Source organism: Lucilia sericata, unplaced genomic scaffold (genome assembly GCF_015586225.1).
Source record: "Lucilia sericata isolate MDLA Ls3-8-SP2 unplaced genomic scaffold, ASM1558622v1 Contig001054F_arrow, whole genome shotgun sequence".
NCBI classification, from domain to species: domain Eukaryota; kingdom Metazoa; phylum Arthropoda; class Insecta; order Diptera; family Calliphoridae; genus Lucilia; species Lucilia sericata.
Window position 1 is genome coordinate 120,191 of NW_023995032.1, and position 19,961 is coordinate 140,151.

The 19,961-nt window shown below is 32.1% G+C and overlaps 1 protein-coding gene across 1 annotated transcript in view; it reads right to left on the bottom strand.

Annotated features, from left to right (window-relative positions):
* Positions 1 to 19,464, bottom strand: part of LOC119609749 (dual 3',5'-cyclic-AMP and -GMP phosphodiesterase 11) — a 50,993-nt gene extending 31,529 nt beyond the window's left edge. The window contains 9 exon segments of the mRNA XM_037964652.1: positions 1,847 to 2,020; positions 2,022 to 2,277; positions 7,753 to 7,778; positions 7,780 to 7,818; positions 7,820 to 7,898; positions 8,869 to 9,332; positions 19,186 to 19,327; positions 19,329 to 19,364; positions 19,366 to 19,464. Of these exon segments, the coding sequence (XP_037820580.1) occupies positions 1,847 to 2,020; positions 2,022 to 2,277; positions 7,753 to 7,778; positions 7,780 to 7,818; positions 7,820 to 7,898; positions 8,869 to 9,332; positions 19,186 to 19,327; positions 19,329 to 19,364; positions 19,366 to 19,412 (1,263 nt within the window). The 5' untranslated portion in view covers positions 19,413 to 19,464.
* Positions 19,465 to 19,961: the final 497 nt, after the last annotated feature.

Below are 19,961 nucleotides of genomic sequence, written 5' to 3' on the forward strand. Positions count from 1 at the left end.
AAACTGCAAATAATGCAGTTTTTTTGGGGAATATTTTATGAATTGAAATTGAATTTAGTTAAATATTTTGATGTGTTAATACCTTTTATTAAAACCATGCTTTTAAGTTAAAATTAAGACATTTACATTATGCCTACATTATGGCATTTTTAGACTTCTTATGTACTTAAAATAATACTTCATTTTCTATTTGAATCAAAATATTTAAGAAGCTTAATTAATTTTATATAGAGTTCTAGTTCAGTTCTAGATCAGTTCTAGTTCAATTCTAGTTCAGTTCTAGTTCAGTTCTAGTTCAGTTCTAGTTCAGTTCTAGTTCAGTTCTAGTTCAGATCTAGTTCAGTTCTAGTTCAGTTCTAGTTCAGTTCTAGTTCAGATCTAGTTCAGTCTAGTTCAGTTCTAGTTTCAGTTCTAGTGCAGTTCTAGTTCAGTTCTAGTTCAGTTCTAGTTCAGTTCTAGTTCAGTTCTAGTTCAGTTCTAGTTCAGTTCTAGTTCAGTTCTAGTTCAGTTCTAGTTCAGTTCTAGTTCAGTTCTAGTTCAGTTCTAGATCAGTTCTAGTTCAGTTCTAGTTCAGTTCTAGTTCAGTTCTAGTTCAGTTCTAGTTCAGTTCTAGTTCAGTTCTAGTTCAGTTCTAGTTCAGTTCTAGTTCAGTTCTAGTTCAGTTCTAGTTCAGTTCTAGTTCAGTTCTAGTTCAGTTCTAGTTCAGTTTCTAGTTCAGTTCTAGTTCAGTTCTAGTTCAGTTCTAGTTCAGTTCTAGTTCAGTTTCTAGTTCAGTTCTAGTTCAGTTCTAGTTCAGTTCTAGTTCAGTTCTAGTTCAGTTCTAGTTCAGTTCTAGTTCAGTTCTAGTTCAGTTCTAGTTCAGTTCTAGTTCAGTTCTAGTTCAGTTCTAGTTCAGTTCTAGTTCAGTTCTAGTTCAGTTCTAGTTCAGTTCTAGTTCAGTTCTAGTTCAGTTCTAGTTCAGTTCTAGTTCAGTTCTAGTTCAGTTCTAGTTCAGTTCTAGTTCAGTTCTAGTTCAGTTCTAGTTCAGTTCTAGTTCAGTTCTAGTTCAGTTCTAGTTCAGTTCTAGTTCAGTTCTAGTTCAGTTCTAGTTCAGTTCTAGTTCAGTTCTAGTTCAGTTCTAGTTCAGTTCTAGTTCAGTTCTAGTTCAGTTCTAGTTCAGTTCTAGTTCAGTTCTAGTTCAGTTCTAGTTCAGTTCTAGTTCAGTTCTAGTTCAGTTCTAGTTCTAGTTCAGTTCTAGTTCAGTTCTAGTTCAGTTCTAGTTCAGTTTGTAGTTCAGTTCTAGTTCAGTTCTAGTTCAGTTCTAGTTCAGTTCTAGTTCAGTTCTAGTTCAGTTCTAGTTCAGTTCTAGTTCAGTTCTAGTTCAGTTCTAGTTCAGTTCTAGTTCAGTTCTAGTTCAGTTCTAGTTCAGTTCTAGTTCAGTTCTAGTTCAGTTCTAGTTCAGTTCTAGTTCAGTTCTAGTTCAGTTCTAGTTCAGTTCTAGTTCAGTTCTAGTTCAGTTCTAGTTCAGTTCTAGTTCAGTTCTAGTTCAGTTCTAGTTCAGTTCTAGTTCAGTTCTAGTTCAGTTTCTAGTTCAGTTCTAGTTCAGTTCTAGTTCAGTTCTAGTTCAGTTCTAGTTCAGTTCTAGTTCATTGTACATATTTCAGTTCTAGTTCGATTTTTTTATTATGAGCGCTGAGTTATATTTTTATAATTTCTGCGTATGATTAATTCTCTGTAACCAACAACACTCATACGTTTCGAATTGTTTTCTTACGTTGGCACCCCTTCATAAACATTCCCCCTTTTGAGTACTTATTTCTTATCCAACACACACACTCACTCTCAAACATCTTAGACAATACCTTACCAATTCAAATATTAATTCCTTTTCATCCAATTGCTTTAGTTCATTGCGCGACAAACGTTGCGGTCGATAGTGATTGTGATGATTATGATGATACGAATGTGTTCCAATACCCGTCTGTTGACTATTAGAATGATGATGATTGTTATGATGATACTGTGTATTACTACCATAATATTAGTACCAAACTACCGCCACGACTACCAACACCACCAGCGTCACCACTGCCACCCGTAATACCACCACCAAAACCGCCGCTACCAACACCACAGCTACCAGTACCAGCACTTACACTACCGTTGCTGGTACTAGAACTCATATTGTTTGAACAATCGTTTGTGGGTCCTATACTCAGGAAGGTGGGTGTACCATCTATAGTATTGACAATGGGTTTTAGTAAACCGCCACGTTCAAATTCATGGGCAGATATTTTTCTAGAATGAGAGGAAAGGAGAAAGAAACAAGAGTTATGACTTTTTATCTTTATAATAGGCAATTTTTTGATACTTTTATGATAACGATTTTTATAGAAATACGTATTAATTGAAATAAAACTGTTTATCTGTAGATTTATTTAGGAATTAGAAAAGTTTTATGCTTTAAATTTATTTTTCCCTTTGATTTAAAAGACTTGCTTAATAATCACGGCAGATAAATTCCTTTTTCTTAATAATATGTTTAATTCCAATCAAACTGTCTATCATTACTAATACTATTTACATTTCCTTTGTAATGTATATTGATTAAATTTCCGTTAACATACAAATTTCCTTTTTGAAATCATTGCCAAGAAATTTAAGATTATTTTAGTCTTCCATATATTACTATTTATAAAACATTAAACATCTTGTACAGCCATTTTTAACATTCATTTAAATTCGTTTTTCTTTCTTCTAACTTTTCATCCAATCACTAGATATTCCATCACAATTTGACAAGTTTTTTTTTTACTCATGATGAAAATGTAAAAATCCATTTTACTATGACAAAAACACCCTTTCTGGCAAAAACTATAGAACTATGGCAACTGCATAAAAACTGTCATTAGTAAAACGAACAAAAAAGTAGGTAACTGGTAAAAAAAAAAAACTCTTAAATAAGCCATCACAACATGTCAACTAACATCAGTAATACAAAAAAAAAAAAAAGAATGAAAAGACTGTATAAAACAACTACCATTCATAATGGCTTAGCTGTGAACAGCTACTCGGCAGTTCTAGGAATTACTTCCAGGAAGTTGAATTACACTCTAAAGAATTCAATTTTGTATATCGCTAATATTCATGCAAAATAAATACCAAAAAAACTAAAACGTTGTACATTTACACTTTAAAAACTGCCAGATCCATACATCAACTTCAAACACCACACACTTATATAATTACAATTACAGTTATACACTATTGTATTTAATGGTACTCATAACTGTAGTAGGACGAGGAACATTTAAATAGCAAAATGATTTCCACTTTATCTTGTTTATATTAATACCCTACACCACTACCGCAAATATCGTTTGTGTAGCTATTGTCAACATCTAATCAACTGGCCACCCATCTTTCCATGTAAACCTTTTAACATAATTTTAATAAATATGGAGTTATTATGATTATGATGGACCCAATTATAAAAGCTTCATATACAATCACATAATATTATCATCATTGTTACCTAATTAAGATAAATACTTTAAAAACGTTTTTAAATCCTTTAAGAATTGGATCATAATAAATTTCATGCCTTAATACTGACGGCTCTGATGTAGATTATCACATAGTCAGGTTTGCTCTATTTTCGTTTAGTTTGTTGAATAGCCCAACATAAATAGGTTTCGCTGTTAGTAATGTAGTGTTTGTTTTTTTTTTGCTATAAACAAAAGCAACAATGTTAAAAAACCAAGAAAAACAAGTAAGAATCGTATATACCCTTCACCCTAGTGTATTTAAAAATATTAATTTTATAAAATTTCAATTTATTTCATTTTCCCGACTCTATCATTTATTTACAATAGCAAAACAAACTAAACAACAACAACGCTAACCCAAATAAAACAAAAAAAAACAAAAACACTAAAGGACTCAGACAATATCTGGGGTCTTCGGAAAACTGACGGACAGACAGACATACGCACATTTCTTAATCGACTCCGCTATCTATAAGGATTCAGAATTATATACTTTATAGGGTCGGAAGATTATATTTCGGAAATTACAAACGGAATGACAAACTTACATATACACTTTTCACGAAGGTAAAGGGTATGAAAAATATACTTAACAGTATTCCAGCACAATCACATAAGTGTAATGCTATGAAAACATAAAGGGTTTTCCAATAAGGAAATTCAAATCCGTCTGAATGGATCAATGACTTATTTAATTTTGTACTTCAGGGCACTGGCCGATTGCGAACTAGACCTGAACTGGAACTGTACTAGAACTGTACTAAAACTGAACTAGAACTGAACTAGAACTGAACTAGAACTGAACTAGAACTGAACTAGAACTGAACTAGAACTGAACTAGAACTGAACTAGAACTGAACTAGAACTGAACTAGAACTGAACTAGAACTGAACTAGAACTGAACTAGAACTAGAACTGAACTAGAACTGAACTAGAACTGAACTAGAACTGAACTAGAACTGAACTAGAACTGAACTAGAACTGAACTAGAACTGAACTAGAACTGAACTAGAACTGAACTAGAACTGAACTAGAACTGAACTAGAACTGAACTAGAACTGAACTAGAACTGAACTAGAACTGAACTAGAACTGAACTAGAACTGAACTAGAACTGAACTAGAACTGAACTAGAACTGAACTAGAACTGAACTAGAACTGAACTAGAACTGAACTAGAACTGAACTAGAACTGAACTAGAACTGAACTAGAACTGAACTAGAACTGAACTAGAACTGAACTAGAACTGAACTAGAACTGAACTAGAACTGAACTAGAACTGAACTAGAACTGAACTAGAACTGAACTAGAACTGAACTAGAACTGAACTAGAACTGAACTAGAACTGAACTAGAACTGAACTAGAACTGAACTAGAACTGAACTAGAACTGAACTAGAACTGAACTAGAACTGAACTAGAACTAAACTAGAACTGAACTAGAACTGGACTAGAACTGAACTAGAACTGAACTAGAACTGAACTAGAACTGAACTAGAACTGAACTAGAACTGAACTAGAACTGAACTAGAACTGAACTAGAACTGAACTAGAACTGAACTAGAACTGAACTAGAACTGAACTAGAACTGAACTAGAACTGAACTAGAACTGAACTAGAACTGAACTAGAACTGAACTAGAACTGAACTAGAACTGAACTAGAACTGAACTAGAACTGAACTAGAACTGAACTAGAACTGAACTAGAACTGAACTAGAACTGAACTAGAACTGAACTAGAAGTTAACTAGAACTGAACTAGAACTGAACTAGAACTGAACTAGAACTGAACTAGAACTGAACTAGAACTGAACTAGAACTGAACTAGAACTGAACTAGAACTGAACTAGAACTGAACTAGAACTGAACTAGAACTGAACTAAGAGCTAGAACTGAACTAGAACTGAACTAGAACTGAACTAGAACTGAACTAGAACTGAACTAGAACTGAACTAGAACTGAACTAGAACTGAACTAGAATTGAACTAGAACTGAACTAGAACTGAACTAGAACTGAACTAGAACTGAACTAGAACTGAACTAGAACTGAACTAGAACTGAATAATTAACAGAAAATACACCTACATATATGTACCTACAGAAACATGTATCTTACTGAAACTATTTGTAAATCCTAAAATTACAATTATTATTCTTTCATCATAAAAATGCATATTTCTTTATTATCTCAGACTACACCCACCTATGATATTTAAAAAAGACATTTTGTATGCCAAAAAAAATACACAATATTACAGACTCTACTCTACAACCACTGTAAACAATTATTTGTGTGGTTTCGATATTTGATACGTTTTTAATGAAACCAATTTGAGAAACGCAGGCAGCGGCACTTTTGTGGCAGGATATTTGGATTAAAAATAAAAACTCAAATATTGGCATTCATCATCAATATCTATTAGGGGATAAGAACCAGCACAAACATCAAATACACTATTGATTTGAGAGAATAATAAAATAAAAAAAAAAATAGAAAAAATACATAATTATAATTGATAACCCATAAACTATGTATATCGAAAACGCACATATGAATGATTAGTGCAGTAGATCCATCAAAATTTTATGTTTACCAGCCATAATTAATAAAATTTAATACAAATAAAAATGCAAAACGGCTGACAGCGACCATTAAAACATTTATGGTACTCAAACTGAAAATCTACGCTGAAAATAATCAAGGGCCATTTTCACGAAAAAATTTCGGAACTAAATGTTCACCTATATAACGAAAATAGTTCAGTTCTATTTCAGTTATAGTCTTAGTTCAGTTCTAATTCAGTTCTAGTTCAGATCTAGTTCAGTTCTAGTTCAGTTCTAGTTCAGTTCTAGTTCAGTTCTAGTTAGTTCTAGTTCAGTTCTAGTTCAGTTCTAGTTCAGTTCTAGTTCAGTTCTAGTTCAGTTCTAGTTCAGTTCTAGTTCAGTTCTAGTTCAGTTCTAGTTCAGTTCTAGTTCATTCTAGTTCAGTTCTAGTTCAGTTCTAGTTCAGTTCTAGTTCAGTTCTAGTTCAGTTCTAGTTCAGTTCTAGTTCAGTTCTAGTTCAGTTCTAGTTCAGTTCTAGTTCAGTTCTAGTTCAGTTCTAGTTCAGTTCTAGTTCAGTTCAGTTCTAGTTCAGTTCTAGTTCAGTTCTAGTTCAGTTCTAGTTCAGTTCTAGTTCAGTTCTAGTTCAGTTCTAGTTCAGTTCTAGTTCAGTTCTAGTTCAGTTCTAGTTCAGTTCTAGTTCAGTTCTAGTTCAGTTCTAGTTCAGTTCTAGTTCAGTTCTAGTTCAGTTCTAGTTCAGTTCTAGTTCAGTTCTAGTTCAGTTCTAGTTCAGTTCTAGTTCAGTTCTAGTTCAGTTCTAGTTCAGTTCTAGTTCAGTTCTAGTTCAGTTCTAGTTCAGTTCTAGTTCAGTTCTAGTTCAGTTCTAGTTCAGTTCTAGTTCAGTTCTAGTTCAGTTCTAGTTCAGTTCTAGTTCAGTTCTAGTTCAGTTCTAGTTCAGTTCTAGTTCAGTTCTAGTTCAGTTCTAGTTCAGTTCTAGTTCAGTTCTAGTTCAGTTCTAGTTCAGTTCTAGTTCAGTTCTAGTTCAGTTCTAGTTCAGTTCTAGTTCAGTTCTAGTTCAGTTCTAGTTCAGTTCTAGTTCAGTTCTAGTTCAGTTCTAGTTCAGTTCTAGTTCAGTTCTAGTTCAGTTCTAGTTCAGTTCTAGTTCAGTTCTAGTTCAGTTCTAGTTCAGTTCTAGTTCAGTTCTAGTTCAGTTCTAGTTCAGTTCTAGTTCAGTTCTAGTTCAGTTCTAGTTCAGTTCTAGTTCAGTTCTAGTTCAGTTCTAGTTCAGTTTAGTTAGTTCAGTTCTAGTTCAGTTCTAGTTCAGTTCTAGTTCAGTTCTAGTTCAGTTCTAGTTCAGTTCTAGTTCAGTTCTAGTTCAGTTCTAGTTCAGTTCTAGTTCAGTTCTAGTTCAGTTCTAGTTCAGTTCTAGTTCAGTTCTAGTTCAGTTCTAGTTCAGTTTAGTTCAGTTCTAGTTCAGTTCTAGTTCAGTTCTAGTTCAGTTCCAGATAAGTTCCAGTTCAGTTCTAGTTCAGTTCTATTCTATTTCCTTATATAGCAGAACTTTTTTTATACTGATCTCATAATTTTTCTCAGTGTAACTTATATCTTACATTATGAAAAAAAAACATAAGCTAAAACTACATAAATAATTCATTATGCGACTAACAATTCGAATTTAAAACTTACCTAACGGGTGTTGTGGCTCCAGAACCAACCACGTGATGAGCAATTTTGTCCATTCGGATGTGTTGGGTGATGTATTGGATGTATCGTTGCCAGCTGTAGTCGCATGAGAAACTAACCAGGCATCAACGACTTGACGTGTGGCTTTTCTATTGTGCACAAAAAAAAAAAAGAAAAAATGGAAAACAGAGAGAAAAAAGAAATAAATAAAAATGATATTACACAAATGGAGGTGGTAAAAACAATATCAACAAAATATGTAAGTAAAAGAAAAATTAATATTTTCGTTATGAAAAAATAGAGATAAGGATTTGTTTTCAATTGCTGGTGGTTTTTGTTGCTATTATTTTTCCATTGAAACAAAAGCGATGTTTTATCTATGGCAAAATGTCAATAATATTGAGTTGAATGATAGTTGCTTATACAGTCTATTTTTGTTTCTTTTGTTATTTAATATTTTACAAAGTGAGTGGTGGGTGAAGGATGAAAACAAAAAAAAAATATAATATGGATTACAGATATTAAATTGATGATGAAGAGGTGTAACTAGGTAACTGACATATTTTTTGTTTTAGTTTTAAACAAAATATAATGATTTATGTCCAGTGGTGTTATTTCAGTGCTGAAGACCTCATGTTTGCAAAACATTTTTTAGTTAGGAGGTATCAATCTTTCACTATCAAAATAAAGACATGTGTTTATTCATTTTGTGTGCTTTTTTGAAACCAGCTTAATGTATTCAATCTGCTCAATATTAACTTTTGCTGGAGAATGGAGGATTTGTGTGCGTGTTCACATACATGCATATTGTATTAAATACTTTCGCAATATAACAAATTATAACAATATCTATACAATTAACTTAATTAATATTTAATTAAATCAAATACTGAAACAAATTAAGCGTGTATGAAACATGAAAAAAAAGAACAGAAGAAGAACCAAGAATTATGATGAAATACACCAAATTGATTAAAATATTTTCAGAGTTTCTTTCTATAAAAGAAAATTACAAAAATGTTTAACAAATAAGAAAATCCTTATTAATTTTTCTTCTTTCAACAAAAACCAAAAAATTAATTATTACATGCAGACAGACAGACAGACATTCTTACTTACCTAATGAAATAATCCTGAACAAATTCTTGATTTTCATCCATCCACGATTCCATGCGTGCATATTCCGGATCATATTGACGTTGTGGCGATGAGAGCGGGTTATTGAGACACGTTGTTGAGGAATTGGAATTTTGATGTTGATAGAGATGTGGATGAGGATGATGATGATTATAGTGCTGTAGTTGATACTGATGCTGATGCTGTTGTTGCTGTTGCTGCTGGTGATGATGATTTTGATATATGGCCAGGGGGACACCGGTACGACTGCTTAACAAGAGATTTTGTTCGGAACCATAACCTGTGCCCCCCAGCTCCGCTGGCATTCTGCCACTGTTATTATTACTACTGTTATTATTACTATTGCTACTGCTATTATTACTACTGCTATTATTATAACTATGTGGACTATTTAGTGTAAAACAATTGAGCTGTTGTGGGTTCTTCAATGCTGCGCAAATGTAAACCTGTAAAAGAGAAGAAAAGAAAATAAATGAATTTAAATTTCTTCTTGTTTTTCAATGGTCTTAATTTATTTTAGGTTTTTTTTTTCTTAGTTTTACTATTTATTTGTTGGTTTTTTATGCATCACCACTAGTGGCTTTTTTGTAAATAACGCCTTTAGCATTTACTACATGTACAACTATGTTGCAAACTTTTCTTTTATTGCAACTTTCTCGTTCGTTCGTTCATTCATTCGTTTGTTTGTTATTCATATGTAAATTTATTTACACATGCTGAACTTTTCAAATTGAATTCAGTCAGTGTTTATTCGCTTTTAGGAATTTCAATGAAAAGTTTTGTTAAAAAGTAACAAATATTTACCAGATATGCATGTTAGTATACACATATTTTCTATTTTTTGTAAATCATAGCAATTCATCTTAATATAAATGCAATTTAAAGTTTAAAGTTAAAGATGAGAATAATAAGTAAAATGTGATTACAATAAAATTAGTTTGCATAAGGCTGAAAGTGTTACAAAAGTATGTATTTAATTTAAAAGAGAATAGTTTTGGTTTTGATTTCCATAACTGAAGTATGGTCTGACCATCTCTGTCCGTTACTTAACTTCTGGGATTCTTCAGATGTAACATTTACGTTTACAACCATGCAGGTCGAATGGACTCCGTTGATTCAACAATACCACCTAAAGACGTAATCTGTAGACCGCAGAAGGAACCAATCAAATAAGCCAAGGGCAAGTGCTAACTCACACGCACACATATTGGTAAGTGTGGTGTGAACAGAGTACATCAGTTCTAATAAAGAAGGGAAATTTGACGATGATACATGAATGAGATATCGTACAACCACAAACACCAGAGAAAAATATCCGACACAATCATGCGGGTTGAGCTCCAGTCCTAGTTCTGGTTCAGTTCTAGTTCAGTTCTAGTTCAGTTCTAGTTCAGTTCTAGCTCAGTTCTAGTTCAGTTCTAGTTCAGTTCTAGTTCAGTTCTAGTTCAGTTCTAGTTCAGTTCTAGTTCAGTTCTAGTTCAGTTCTAGTTCAGTTCTAGTTCAGTTCTAGTTCAGTTCTAGTTCAGTTCTAGTTCAGTTCTAGTTCAGTTCTAGTTCAGTTCTAGTTCAGTTCTAGTTCAGTTCTAGTTCAGTTCTAGTTCAGTTCTAGTTCTAGTTCAGTTCTAGTTCAGTTCTAGTTCAGTTCTAGTTCAGTTCTAGTTCAGTTCTACTTCAGTTCTAGTTCAGTTCTAGTTCAGTTCTAGTTCAGTTCTAGTTCAGTTCTACTTCAGTTCTAGTTCAGTTCTAGTTCAGTTCTAGTTCAGTTCTAGTTCAGTTCAAGTTCAGTTCTAGTTCAGTTCTAGTTCAGTTCTAGTTCAGTTCTAGTTCAGTTCTAGTTCAGTTCTAGTTCAGTTCTAGTTCAGTTCTAGTTCAGTTCTAGTTCAGTTCTAGTTCAGTTCTAGTTCAGTTCTAGTTCAGTTCTAGTTCAGTTCTAGTTCAGTTCTAGTTCAGTTCTAGTTCAGTTCTAGTTCAGTTCTAGTTCAGTTCTAGTTCAGTTCTAGTTCAGTTCTAGTTCAGTTCTAGTTCAGTTCTAGTTCAGTTCTAGTTCAGTTCTAGTTCAGTTCTAGTTCAGTTCTAGTTCAGTTCTAGTTCAGTTCTAGTTCAGTTCTAGTTCAGTTCTAGTTCAGTTCTAGTTCAGTTCTAGTTCAGTTCTAGTTCAGTTCTAGTTCAGTTCTAGTATAGTTCTAGTTCAGTTCTAGTTCAGTTCTAGTTCAGTTCTAGTTCAGTTCTAGTTCAGTTCTAGTTCAGTTCTAGTTCAGTTCTAGTTCAGTTCTAGTTCAGTTCTAGTTCAGTTCTAGTTCAGTTCTAGTTCAGTTCTAGTTCAGTTCTAGTTCAGTTCTAGTTCAGTTCTAGTTCAGTTCTAGTTCAGTTCTAGTTCAGTTCTAGTTCAGTTCTAGTTCAGTTCTAGTTCAGTTCTAGTTCAGTTCTAGTTCAGTTCTAGTTCAGTTCTAGTTCAGTTCTAGTTCAGTTCTTCTAGTTCAGTTCTAGTTCAGTTCTAGTTCAGTTCTAGTTCAGTTCTAGTTCAGTTCTAGTTCAGTTCTAGTTCAGTTCTAGTTCAGTTCTAGTTCAGTTCTAGTTCAGTTCTAGTTCAGTTCTAGTTCAGTTCTAGTTCAGTTCTAGTCAGTTCTAGTTCAGTTCTAGTTCAGTTCTAGTTCAGTTCTAGTTCAGTTCTAGTTCAGTTCTAGTTCAGTTCTAGTTCAGTTCTAGTTCAGTTCTAGTTCAGTTCTAGTTCAGTTCTAGTTCAGTTCTAGTTCAGTTCTAGTTCAGTTCTAGTTCAGTTAGTTCTAGTTAGTTCTAGTTCAGTTCTAGTTCAGTTCTAGTTCAGTTCTAGTTCAGTTCTAGTAGTTCTAGTTCAGTTCTAGTTCAGTTCTAGTTCAGTTCTAGTTCAGTTCTATCAGTTCTAGTTCAGTTCTAGTTCAGTTCTAGTTCAGTTCTAGTTCAGTTCTAGTTCAGTTCTAGTTCAGTTCTAGTTCAGTTCTAGTTCAGTTCTAGTTCAGTTCTAGTTCAGTTCTAGTTCAGTTCTAGTTCAGTTCTAGTTCAGTTCTAGTTCAGTCTAGTTCAGTTCTAGTTCAGTTCTAGTTCAGTTCTAGTTCAGTTCTAGTTCAGTTCTAGTTCAGTTCTAGTTCAGTTCTAGTTCAGTTCTAGTTCAGTTCTAGTTCAGTTCTAGTTCAGTTCTAGTTCAGTTCTAGTTCATAGTTCAGTTCTAGTTCAGTTCTAGTTCAGTTCTAGTTCAGTTCTAGTTCAGTTCTAGTTCAGTTCTAGTTCAGTTCTAGTTCAGTTCTAGTTCAGTTCTAGTTCAGTTCTAGTTCGTTTACTTCAGTTCTAGTTCAGTTCTAGTTCTAGTTCAGTTCTAGTTCAGTTCTAGTTCAGTTCTAGTTCAGTTCTAGTTCAGTTCTAGTTCAGTTCTAGTTCAGTTCTAGTTCAGTTCTAGTTCAGTTCTAGTTCAGTTCTAGTTCAGTTCTAGTTCAGTTCTAGTTCAGTTCTAGTTCAGTTCTAGTTCAGTTCTAGTTCAGTTCTAGTTCAGTTCTAGTTCAGTTCTAGTTCAGTTCTAGTTCAGTTCTAGTTCAGTTCTAGTTCAGTTCTAGTTCAGTTCTAGTTCAGTTCTAGTTCAGTTCTAGTTCAGTTCTAGTTCAGTTCTAGTTCAGTTCTAGTTCAGTTCTAGTTCAGTTCTAGTTCAGTTCTAGTTCAGTTCTAGTTCAGTTCTAGTTCAGTTCTAGTTCAGTTCTAGTTCAGTTCTAGTTCAGTTCTAGTTCAGTTCTAGTTCAGTTCTAGTTCAGTTCTAGTTCAGTTCTAGTTCAGTTCTAGTTCAGTTCTAGTTCAGTTCTAGTTCAGTTCTAGTTCAGTTCTAGTTCAGTTCTAGTTCAGTTGTAGTTCAATTGTAGTTCAATTGTAGTTCATTGTAGTTCAGTTCTAGTTCAGTTCTAGTTCAGTTCTAGTCAGTTCTAGTTCAGTTCTAGTTCAGTTCTAGTTCAGTTCTAGTTCAGTTCTAGTTCAGTTCTAGTTCAGTTCTAGTTCAGTTCTAGTTCAGTTCTAGTTCAGTTCTAGTTCAGTTCTAGTTCAGTTCTAGTTCAGTTCTAGTTCAGTTCTAGTTCAGTTCTAGTTCAGTTCTAGTTCAGTTCTAGTTCAGTTCTAGTTCAGTTCTAGTTCAGTTCTAGTTCAGTTCTAGTTCAGTTCTAGTTCAGTTCTAGTTCAGTTCTAGTTCAGTTCTAGTTCAGTTCTAGTTCAGTTCTAGTTCAGTTCTAGTTCAGTTCTAGTTCAGTTCTAGTTCAGTTCTAGTTCAGTTCTAGTTCAGTTCTGGTTCAGTTCTAGTTCAGTTCTAGTTCAGTTCTAGTTAGTTCTAGTTCAGTTCTAGTTCAGTTCTAGTTCAGTTCTAGTTCAGTTACTCAGTTCTAGTTCAGTTCTAGTTCAGTTCTAGTTCAGTTCTAGTTCAGTTCTTTAGTTCAGTTCTAGTTCAGTTCTAGTTCAGTTCTAGTTCAGTTCTAGTTCAGTTCTAGTTCAGTTCTAGTTCAGTTCTAGTTCAGTTCTAGTTCAGTTCTAGTTCAGTTCTAGTTCAGTTCTAGTTCAGTTCTAGTTCAGTTCTAGTTCAGTTCTAGTTCAGTTCTAGTTCAGTTCTAGTTCAGTTCTAGTTCAGTTCTAGTTCAGTTCTAGTTCAGTTCTAGTTCAGTTCTAGTTCAGTTCTAGTTCAGTTCTAGTTCAGTTCTAGTTCAGTTCTAGTTCAGTTCTAGTTCAGTTCTAGTTCAGTTCTAGTTCAGTTCTAGTTCAGTTCTAGTTCAGTTCTAGTTCAGTTCTAGTTCAGTTCTAGTTCAGTTCTAGTTCAGTTCAGTTCAGTTCTAGTTCTAGTTCAGTTCTAGTTCAGTTCTAGTTCAGTTCTAGTTCAGTTCTAGTTCAGTTCTAGTTCAGTTCTAGTTCAGTTCTAGTTCAGTTCTAGTTCAGTTCTAGTTCAGTTCTAGTTCAGTTCTAGTTCAGTTCTAGTTCAGTTGTAGTTCAATTGTAGTTCAATTGTAGTTCAGTTCTAGTTCAGTTCTAGTTCAGTTCTAGTTCAGTTCTAGTTCAGTTCTAGTTCAGTTCTAGTTCAGTTCTAGTTCAGTTCTAGTTCAGTTCGTTCAGTTCTAGTTCAGTTCTAGTTCAGTTCTAGTTCAGTTCTAGTTCAGTTCTAGTTCAGTTCTAGTTCAGTTCTAGTTCAGTTCTAGTTCAGTTCTAGTTCAGTTCTAGTTCAGTTCTAGTTCAGTTCTAGTTCAGTTCTAGTTCAGTTCTAGTTCAGTTCTAGTTCAGTTCTAGTTCAGTTCTAGTTCAGTTCTAGTTCAGTTCTAGTTCAGTTCTAGTTCAGTTCTAGTTCAGTTCTAGTTCATTCTAGTTCAGTGCTAGTTCAGTTCTAATTATAAAAATATAAATATTATGTTTTTGTTGTTTTGTTTTAATTATACACAAGATTTACATCAGTTAACGGCTAAATTAGAAAAAAATTAAATTAAAAATTAATTTTTAGTCTTTAAGAAATCTGACATAAAATATTTCCGAAAAAAACTCAAATACACATACAACATGTATCTAATATATGTACATTTTTAATATTTTAATCAATCATTGTCTTCCTCACATCATCTCTATAAAACTTGGAAGATACAATTTAGGAAATATATATTTGTCACACATCATACATATAAATATTTAAGTAGTTCATCAAATACTTTACTTTTCCATTCTGCCATTTTCCAAAATGAATAAGTAAATATACAAAAGTACATTCTAATATGTTTACTAAGTAAATTTTAATAAATTGTAATATTATGCCAGCTAACGTTACATTTCTGGCAACAAAATTTTGAGAGGCTTTTTACTCAAAACAACTTTACAAATATAAATCATAATATAACCTGGGAAAATAACAATTATTTAAATACCCTAAAGTAGAAGAGAAATGGTAAAGTAACAGTACAAAAGACATAAAACGTAATTTAAATTTAAAATATTTAAATGAAAATATGTTTGTTTTTTTTTGTACAAAAAATATTCACAAATGTAGAGTTCTTCATTTGTCATATTTAGGTTTTCATTTTTAATATTAGCAAACATATTTAGGTTTTTATTTAACAAAAATATTTCATGTTTTTTCTTGAATACCTTTGCAAATACTAGAAAATATTTTGTCAATATTTGATACTTTAGCAAGGACTCTAATATTCTAACAAATAAAATGTAAAAGAAATGAACGAAAAAAAGAAATATTGTTGATATTTAAGGTAAATATTTCTATGGTAATTTCATGCAATATTTACATACTTAGGTATGTGTGTAACAGAAAGCAAAATTAGTATTCAAGATCTGGTACTTTCACAACCACATATGTAATTACTCGTACATAAATTACCCCATTTAAACTAACAATAGAGAAAACCTTGCAAACATGAGCATTAGGCCGGAAACACTTTTGGAATTTAAGAAAAAGTTAGTCAATTCTTTTAGTTCCGTTCTAGTCTAATTCTAGTTCAATTATAGTTTAGTTCTAGTTCAGTGCTAGTTTAGTTCTATTTTAGTTCTAGTTCAGTTCTAGTTCAGTTCTAGTTCACTTCTAGTTTAGTTCTAGTTCAGTTCTAGTTCAGTTCTAGTTCTTCTAGTTCAGTTCTAGTTCAGTTCTAGTTCAGTTCTAGTTCAGTTCTAGTTCAGTTCTAGTTCAGTTCTATTCAGTTCTAGTTCAGTTCTAGTTCAGTTCTAGTTCAGTTCTAGTTCAGTTCTAGTTCAGTTCTAGTTCAGTTCTAGTTCAGTTCTAGTTCAGTTCTAGTTCAGTTCTAGTTCTTCTAGTTCAGTTCTAGTTCAGTTCTAGTTCAGTTCTAGTTCAGTTCTAGTTCAGTTCTAGTTCAGTTCTAGTTCAGTTCTAGTTCAGTTCTAGTTCAGTTCTAGTTCAGTTCTAGTTCAGTTCTAGTTCAGTTCTAGTTCAGTTCTAGTTCAGTTCTAGTTCAGTTCTAGTTCAGTTCTAGTTCAGTTCTAGTTCAGTTCTAGTTCAGTTCTAGTTTCAGTTCTAGTTCAGTTCTAGTTCAGTTCTAGTTCAGTTCTAGTTCAGTTCTAGTTCAGTTCTAGTTCAGTTCTAGTTCAGTTCTAGTTCAGTTCTAGTTCAGTTCTAGTTCAGTTCTAGTTCAGTTCTAGTTAGTTCTAGTTCAGTTCTAGTTCAGTTCTAGTTCAGTTCTAGTTTCAGTTCTAGTTCAGTTCTAGTTCAGTTCAGTTCAGTTTCAGTTCTAGTTCAGTTCAGTTCTAGTTCAGTTCTAGTTCAGTTCTAGTTCAGTTCTAGTTCAGTTCTAGTTCAGTTCTAGTTCAGTTCTAGTTCAGTTCTAGTTCAGTTTCTAGTTCAGTTCTAGTTCTTCTAGTTAGTTCTAGTTCAGTTCTAGTTCAGTTCTAGTTCAGTTCTAGTTCAGTTCTAGTTCAGTTCTAGTTCAGTTCTAGTTCAGTTCTAGTTCATTCTAGTTCAGTTCTAGTTCAGTTCTAGTTCATGTTCTAATTCAGTTTTAGTTCAGTTGTAGTTTAGTTCTTGTTAAAGACGGACATTTAATCTCTTTAAAAATCAAGTTAAGCCCTTCGTATAGGTACGTATTTTTACACCACCCTAATACACATTCATCTCGTCATTTGAATACACATTTACATTTTCAAAATTCTTTCATTTGTGACAAAGTTAAATAATCAAAAAAAAACTTTTTGTAACAAAATTTAAGATTGAAAGGAGGATTTTGTTATTTTTTGTTGCTTTATAGCTGCTGTAAGATGCCAGCACAACATTTAGACAAAAAGGTATTTTAAAAATGTTTCTCTATTACAATGTTAAATATTTTACATTGTAAATAAGAAATATAAGACCACTAATAATATAGATGACGATAGATGTTTGTGAGATTTGTAAGTAAAAGACAAATTATTTGTGGTTTGATTGTAAAAAATTTAAAGTATTTAGTAAATTTTTTTAAGTTTGGAAAGAATAGAATGATACTGGACCTTCAAGTTTTAAGCAGGAATTTATGAAGAAATTTAAAATCAAAGATAAATAAGCTTTAAATTAAAAAGCATTAGATAGCTATGAATGTTGCAATTTCAAATGTGAGACTATAACACAAAGTGATTAAATTTCACATGTGAAATTGTCTTTAAAACAATGTTACAAATAAAAATTCAATCTGAAAGTATTTCGATTCTACCATAAAATGCATAATTTCCTTTCCCATTTTCACCTCTTCCACAAATCCTTGCTTAACTGAAACACCAGCAAAGTTCTTTGGTACCAGTCATTCATATTTTTTATGTACTTTTTTCATAACCTCATTAATTAAAATAAATAAAAATGACCCTTATTAATAATATTATTATTTCATTGTCTCACGCACAATAACATCTGCGCTAAAGATTAACAATTTCCCAGTTGTTTTATATGCATGTATGTATTTTTTAAGTGGGAAATAAAATATATGAAAATATTTGTCATTAAAACGAAAAAATAATATTATGATAATATTGTTTTTAATGGGAATTTACCAATATTATAGCTTTAAAAAATATTTTTTTTATGTAACAAGTAAAATGTTGTAACACATTGTTGCGAAGCGTATGAGTATTGTAAGGGAATTATTATCGGGCGATATTAATCATACGCACTTGAGAATAAAATAACACTCAAAAAGAAATCAATTAAGGAAGCTGAGAGCAAAGTGAAGGTCTAACTAACTAACTACTAACTAACTAACTAACTAACTAACTACCTAACTAACTAACTAACTAACTAACTACTAACTAACTAACTAACTAACTAACTACTAACTACTAACTAACTACTAACTAACTAACTAACTAACTAACTAACTAACTAACTAACTAACTAACTAACTAACTACTAACTAACTAACTAACTAACTAACTACTAACTAACTAACTACTAACTAACTACTAACTACTACTAACTAACTACTAACTAACTAACTAACTAACTACTAACTACTAACTACTAACTAACTACTAACTAACTAACTAACTAACTAACTAACTAACTAACTACTAACTACTAACTAACTAACTAACTCTAACTAACTAACTAACTACTAACTAACTAACTAACTAACTACTAACTAACTAACTAACTACTAACTACTAACTACTAACTACTAACTAACTAACTAACTACTAAACTAACTAACTAACTAACTAACTAACTAACTACTAACTAACTAACTAACTAACTAACTACTAACCTAACTAACTAACTAACTACTAACTAACTAACTAACTAACTAACTACTAACTAACTAACTACTACTAACTAACTAACTAACTAACTACTAACTAACTAACTAACTAACTAACTAACTAACTAACTAACTAACTACTTAACTACTAACTAACTAACTAACTAACTAACTAACTACTACTAACTCTAACTAACTAACTAACTAACTAACTAACTAACTAACTAACTAACTAACTAACTACTAACTAACTAACTAACTAACTACTACCAACTAACTAACTAACTAACTAACTAACTAACTAACTACTAACTAACTAACTAACTAACTACTAACTACTAACTACTAACTAACTACTAACTAACTAACTAACTAACTAACTAACTAACTAACTAACTAACTAACTAACTAACTAACTAACTAACTACTAACTAACTAACTAACTAACTAACACTAACTAACTAACTAACTAACTACCTAACTAACTAACTAACTAACTAACTAACTAACTAACTAACTAACTAACTACAACTACTAACTACTAACTAACTAACTAACTAACTAACTAACTAACTAACTAACTACTAACTAACTAACTAACTAACTAACTAACTAACTAACTAACTAACTAACTAACTAACTAACTAAAACTAACTAACTAACTAACTAACTAACTTAACTAACTAACTAACTAACTAACTAACTAAACTAACTACCTAACTAACTAACTACTAACTAACTAACTAACTAACTACTAACTAACTAACTAACTAACTAACTAACTAACTAACTAACTAACTAACTACTAACTAACTAACTAACTAACTGACTTGTCTAACTAACTAACTCAATTACTGACTAACTACTCCGATCTACTACAAACTTCACTTCTTAATTTAATGAAATTTCTTTCCTTTCAGCATAAATATATCCAAGTAAGAGTAACAGCAAAGAGTATGAGTGATATCAAAATATTACATCATATTCATATAAATTATACGCCATGAATACAATAAATAAAAATTTCCAAAATTCCTCATCAATGCTGTCCCTATATATATAGCATCAAAAAGATTCTCACCTGCTGGTGAATCAGGGGTGTTAATGTTGCAGAACCAGCTGCTGGAATTTGGACTACTGGTGATGCTGCTGTTGATATTAAAGATGAGGAAGATGAATTATATTGCTGCTGATTCTGTTGTTGTTGAGTTTCATGCTGCTGCTTGCTGTTGTTGTTGATTTTTATTGGTCTTATTTTTTTTTATAACGACAACCACGAAATCGACACATACTTGCAGCCTGGCCCATTGGGCCCGCTAGCAATGCAAATGTTAAACCCTCCGTTTTAATGAATTTAATTTTGAAAATATATTGCAAAAGCTGTTTATGCGAAATCTGTCACGGCCAACAATAATAAACAATGACGACGACAACAGCAGCAACACAATACCGCCAGTTGAATAAATAATTCGATTAAATGCACTCAAAAAATAATAACAATTAAACGTAAATAATGGCAATAATTTTGTTGTTGTAGTTACTAATGATGATGTTGTTGTTTTTCTGGCCGGGTTTAATGATGTTTCAGCATTAACAACAGTTGGTAATGGTAAAGTTGTTGTTGATGTTGTTGCTTTTATTGTTAAACAATAAAATTTTCGATAATTAGACTTAAGGGTAGAATTAAATTGCTTTAGTGTTTTTATTGTTGTTAATAAATTTGTTAATATTTTTGGCTGCGTTTGCTTTTCTTTAAATATAAGTTCATTTTTTGAGATATTAAAGTTTTTCATGCTAATTTTTGTCGGCTTCTGTCTTTATTAGGTGTTCTTTTCTTTTATTAAATTTTTCTGGAAT